This window comes from Doryrhamphus excisus, chromosome 13, assembly GCF_030265055.1.
Source record: "Doryrhamphus excisus isolate RoL2022-K1 chromosome 13, RoL_Dexc_1.0, whole genome shotgun sequence".
Taxonomy (NCBI): domain Eukaryota; kingdom Metazoa; phylum Chordata; class Actinopteri; order Syngnathiformes; family Syngnathidae; genus Doryrhamphus; species Doryrhamphus excisus.
This window is the reverse complement of record NC_080478.1, coordinates 6,209,621-6,215,620: the sequence shown is the minus strand read 5'-3', so window position 1 is coordinate 6,215,620 and position 6,000 is coordinate 6,209,621. Positions and strand designations below refer to the sequence as shown.

General features: G+C 42.0%; 1 protein-coding gene across 6 annotated transcripts in view; it reads left to right on the top strand.

The window, feature by feature from the left end:
* LOC131140111 (tyrosine-protein kinase fyna) overlaps positions 1-6,000 on the top strand; it is a 42,924-nt gene that overhangs the window by 31,406 nt on the left and 5,518 nt on the right. For all 6 annotated transcript variants that reach the window (XM_058090251.1, XM_058090248.1, XM_058090247.1 and 3 more), the window contains 6 exons: positions 559-657; positions 837-940; positions 1,036-1,185; positions 1,814-1,978; positions 4,189-4,368; positions 4,883-4,959. In XM_058090251.1, coding sequence (XP_057946234.1) covers positions 559-657; positions 837-940; positions 1,036-1,185; positions 1,814-1,978; positions 4,189-4,368; positions 4,883-4,959 — 775 coding nt within the window. The remainder of the gene's footprint in view (positions 1-558; positions 658-836; positions 941-1,035; positions 1,186-1,813; positions 1,979-4,188; positions 4,369-4,882; positions 4,960-6,000) is intronic.

Here is a 6,000-nt window from a genome sequence, read left to right as displayed (position 1 = left end):
TGTTATATACCGGTGGTGTTTCAGGGCTTCTCTTGTTAATCAATCAGACGACAAGTCATCGTAGTACTTTCTGTTGTTTACTCGATTTACCGATTATTGACTTTGTACAGCCACTTAGTAGAGTACAATGCGGGTCATAGTTATGTCACACAAGTCATCATAATCGTATCAAAATTTTCACAGTATCAGGGATTTGAAAGCATCATAATTGTCATCCTCTTTGATGTACGATCATGTGACGCTTATTTTTAACAAATAAGCCAAATTGGACTGGGGCAATAATACACATTGAAGCAAGTTTGTATTCCTTGTATTGTACGAAGCAGACTCTTTCCTATGTCGAAAAATGCCATCTCTGGTTCTATGGTTATCATCACATTTTTCCTCTTGGATATCGCAATTACCCATCACAAGGAAGTGCATAGAAAATGAGACTAAGTATAAGTTTTCAAATTAGTCAAATGAAGTGACCCATCCTAAATATGGTACATTTTAAAGAATGCATCCACAGTTTGTATTCCCCCCTCACTACTTCCTGTCTGTGTTTGCTCTATTCAGAGAGGGAGACTGGTGGGAGGCCCGCTCTCTTACCACAGGTGGAACTGGTTACATTCCCAGTAATTATGTCGCTCCGGTGGACTCCATCCAAGCTGAGGAGTGAGTGCAACTCTCTTTATATATACAGTATATATTTATATACATGAGACGCACAGCCTGTCATAAATATTTCATGGTTCGTCTCACGACGGCCTTTTTTCTTTTAAGTTTTGCAACATGTGCAGTGGTAATAATAAACATGTAAAAACAGTATGACACTTTTTATTTTCGCCCCGCAGCTGGTATTTTGGTAAATTAGGCCGCAAGGATGCAGAGAGACAACTGCTTTCCAACGGCAATGCCAGAGGCACTTTCCTCATCCGAGAGAGTGAAACAACCAAAGGTGACTAGTCTGCCAGCAATAATCGCTGCTTTTCTTCCAAATTGCACATAAAGGTTATAATGAATATATATGTGTTTGCCTCTTCTCTCTTCCAGGGGCCTACTCCCTGTCCATCCAGGACTGGGATGACATCAAGGGAGATCACGTCAAGCACTACAAGATCCGAAAACTGGACAGCGGAGGTTACTACATCACCACAAGAGCCCAGTTTGAGACGCTGCAGCAACTGGTGCAGCATTACTCTGGTGAGCCTCACACAACACACACACCCTTGAGCGAGAGTAACACTTAGTAGACCGCGGACCTTCATCAACGTCAGGCGATCCAAAGAAGTTATAGACCTTTATGGATACCTACTTTTTATACATGTCTGTCATTTCATTCATTCATTTTCTACCGCTTTTTCCTCACGAGGGTCGCGGGGGTGCTGGAGCCTATCCCAGCTGTCTTCCACCCTGGACTGGTCGCCAGCCAATCACAGGGCACATATAGACAAACAACCATTCACACTCACATTCATACCTATGGACAATTTGGAGTCGCCAATTAACCTAGCATGTTTTTGGAATGTGGGAGGAAACCGGAGTACCCGGAGAAAACCCACGCATGCACGGGGAGAACATGCAAACTCCACACAGAGATGGCCGAGGGTGGGAATTGAACCCTGGTCTCCTAGCTGTGAGGTCTGTGCGCTAACCACTAGACCGCCGTGCCGCCCTACATGTCTGTCATGCATTTTTAAATTCAGACCTATTGAATTTTGAAACAAACAAGTAGTTATTAAAAGGGACAGAGGTAATTACAAAGAATAAACGCTCTGCCATGTGCTCCCTTTTTTGTTAAATTGCTGCAAACATTTCCATTGTCTGACAGCGAGGGCGGCGGGGCTGTGCTGCCGCCTCATCGTGCCGTGCCACAAAGGCATGCCCCGTCTCACCGACCTGTCCGTCAAAACTAAGGATGTGTGGGAGATCCCACGGGAGTCGCTGCAGCTCATCAAACGTCTCGGCAACGGGCAATTCGGAGAAGTCTGGATGGGTAAGTGATCTTAAAATAAAATGAAATACAGTATCACGCATAAGTGACTGCAACCCCCTCATATTTCAGCAACCCATTTTTAGTCTAGTATATATTCTCAATGAAGTATAATACAGAAAGGTAGATATACTAGCCAAAATTAATCAAAGCACTGCCATTGTGTATTGTCTTAACAGCTGACAACATAAAGTGGTTCCCGATTTCTTATTTTTTTGCATGTTTGTCACACATAAATGTTTCATCATCAAATAAAGTTAAATATAGGTCACTGACAAAACAACTGAACACAAAATGCAGTTTTTAAATGAACTTTTTATTATTAAAGCAGAAAAAAATCCAACAGCCCTGTGTGAAAAAGCTAACTGGTTGGGTCACTCTTAGCAGCAACAACTGCAATCAAGCGTTTGTGATAACTTGCAATGAGCCTCTTACAGTGCTGTGGAGGAATTCATCTTGGCAGAATTGTTGTCATTCCGCCACATTGGAGGCTTTTCCAGCATGAAGCCTTTTTAAGGTCATGCCACTGCATCTCAATAGGATTCAGGTCAGGACTCCAAAGTCATTATTTCTATTTTCTTCAGCCATTCAGAGGTGGACTTGCTGGTGTGTTTTCAGAATTCATGGTTCCATTTATCCCAGCAAGTCTTCCACGGTCGTGAAGCTGCAAAACAGCCCCAGACCATCACACTACCGCCACCATATTTTACTTTAGATGTTCTTTTTCTGAAATGTGGCTTTACTTTTACACCAGATGTAATGGGACACACCCCTTCCAATGAGTATTTCCCCAAAGGTTTTGGGGATCATCAAGATGTTTTCTGGCAAAATTGAGACCACCATTAATGTTCCTTTTGTTCAGTAGTGGTTTTGGTCTTGGAAGTCTGTCATGCTGGCTGTTTTTGTCCAGTGTCTTTCTTATGGTGGCGTCATGAACACTGACCTTAACTGAGGCAAATTAGACCTGCACTTCTTTGGATTGTTGTTGTGGGGTCTTTTGTGACCTCTTGGATGAGTCTTTGCTGCGCTCTTGGGGTCATTTTGGACCCGGCCAGCCACTCCTGGGAAGGTTCACCACCATCCCATGTTTTCGCTATTTGTAGATAATAGCTCTCGCTGTGGTTTTCTGGAGTTCCAAAGCTTTACAAATGGCTTTGTACAATTTTCCAGACTGATGTAATTTATTTTCTTTCTCATTTGTTCTTGATTTTCTTTAGAGCTTGACACTATGTATGTAGCTTCTGAGGATCTTTTGGTCTACTTCAATTTGTCAGGCAGGTCCTATTTAAGTGATTTCTTGCAAGTGTGGTGCAGTAATCAGACCTGAGTGTGACTATAGAAATTGAAGTGTGATAAACCACGGCTAAGTTATGTTTTAGCAGGAGGGACAATCACTTTTTCGCACAGGGCCATGTTGGTTTCGGATTTTATTTCTCCCTTAATAATTAAAACCTTCAGTGAAAAACTGCATTTTGTGTTATATTTGAAATATATACAATATTTGAAATTGTGATGCAAAAAAATAAGAGCTCAGGAATGGTCAAACACTTTTTCACACCACTTTAAGTAATATAGAAATATAAGTATATAAGTAGTATAGTCTCGATAATCACCCCCGGTGATGGTAAGTTCATGGTCTAGGGCCGCACGAGTACCGCCAGCACTGGGGAGCCCCGGTTCACAAAGGAGAGCATGAATTTCAACATGTACTGTGATATTGTGAAGCAGAAACTGGGCCAAAGGGCAGTTTTCCAACATGACAAGGATCCCAAACACACCACAAAGATGTTCACGTGCCCTGCTGAGGAAGCTGAAGGTGGAAGCTAAGGCCGAAACACAAACACCAGTGAGGCATCCTCAAGCGGAAGGAAGGTGTCTATCATCCACCAGCTCCACCAGTGATTTCATCATGGAGGAGTGGAAAAGCATTCCAGTAACAACCTTTTTAGCTCTGGATAATTCCATGACAAAAAGGTTTAAGGCTGTGTTAGATAACAGACATTTCAATCATTTTAATAGACATGGACAAACAAAAATGGCTGTGTGGTGGCAGTAAATCTACACTGCTCTAAAAGCTGTACACTGACTACTGTAAGTTGTTTCCTTGTTGTTCCTTGAGAATGTGAGATGCTGTTTAATTGGGACCTCAAGTGTTCCTAATCAAGTGTCCTTTAGGCGGTTCGATAACCAACCAATTTTTTTTTTTTGTGCAGGCACATGGAACGGCACCACCAAGGTGGCGGTGAAGACCCTGAAGCCGGGCACCATGTCGCCCGAGTCCTTCCTGGAGGAGGCTCAGATCATGAAGAAGCTGCGCCACGACAAACTGGTTCAGCTTTATGCCGTGGTGTCCGAAGAGCCCATCTATATAGTCACCGAGTACATGAATAAAGGTATGGCGGGATACCATCAATATTATATGCGCATGCCTGTGTATCACACCCACTCACCATCACTGTGTGCATAATTCATGGCTGAATCCATGTGCGATGGCACAGCGGGTGTCCTACAGCGTATAACGGCGCCAAGGCGCTGTGCTGTGCTCATTCTCAGGCGGCCGACTGCAGCAATGATGGCAAGCATGCTTCCCAAGATCTTCAGTCACCACCGCAAATAAAATGAAGTGGGCCAAGTGTAACTTTTGTGGCAGGAATCCTATGTCTGAGCTCACGTCAGCTTCAAACTGTTTTTCCTTTTGTTGTTTTGGGTCAAAACTCAAGCAACAGTTAATATATCTGACAGCTTTCATCCAGCTCTGCTCTGCTTACAAGCTAAACAAGAACTGAAGAACTTTCAATGCCATGTCACGCCGTATTGTCTATACCAGTTCACCGCAATAAATGAGGGATTTTGCATCAACATTCAAACCAACAACCATTGAGACTTTTTGAATGGGATCTTTTCCAGGTAGTTTGCTTGACTTCCTCAAGGATGGAGAAGGACGAGGACTCAAGCTTCCAAATCTGGTGGACATGGCGGCTCAGGTAGGTCATCTCAAAGCCCTTTTTTGGATCATTTTCCTGTATAAACGGTGCCAACACTAAATACGGGGGGGGGGAAGTAGACGAGCGGTTTTCTACCTGAGCAGGTAGTATCAATATTGCATAATAGTAGAGGAAGGACAGCGCCCGTGTATATATAAGTATTGGGATGCTGGTTTGTCACTGTCTGACAAATATTTAATGGTAATGGTAATGGTTTAATTTCATTTGAACATGCATCAGATTACAATTGAGTGCATCCCATAATCAGTTCACAGTTCCACATGTCCAAAAGGAGTAGGAAGAAGCAAAGCTTATTAAATCCTACCCCTCCATCTGGTACTTTTACAATCAGTAACTGTTACATTTGTTCACTTCCTGCTTTCTATAATGCAGTTTAAGGTTGTTGTTTTTTTAATAATGTTATGTAATAATGTTTAATAATGATATGAGCATCCAATGCCATAATGGGTACCATAGTGCGTGTCAATATAGTGATATATATAGCACATCATGACTGGTTCAAGACTCTTCATCCTTGTATTTAGCAAACATCAACTGCTTGTATTGTTTCTTGAATTGGCTCATCGTTGTGCATTGTTTGAGGTCCTTACTCAATCCATTCCATAGTTTGATTCCACATACTGAAATGCTTTGGCTAGCATAACGTAGTCCTAGCATAGAAGCGTTTCAAATGTACTTCTTCCCTGAGATCATATTTCACCTCTCTTGTAGAGAAGTATTGGATGACATTTTTAGGTAATTTTAGCAGTTTGAAGATGAACTATATCAGCAAGTTGAAGTATTTGTGATTTTAGAAATAAGGAGTTAGTATGTTCTCTGTAGGCGGCATTATGAATTATCCTTACTGACTTTTTTTTGCAGTACATTTAGCGAGTGAAGATTGCTTTTATAGTTATTAGCCCATATTTCCACACAATAAGTAAGATATGGTAGAACCAGAGAGCAATAAAGAGTGTGGAGTGATTTCTGATTGAGAACAAGTTTTGCTTTGTTCAATATTGAAATATTTCTGGCCACCTT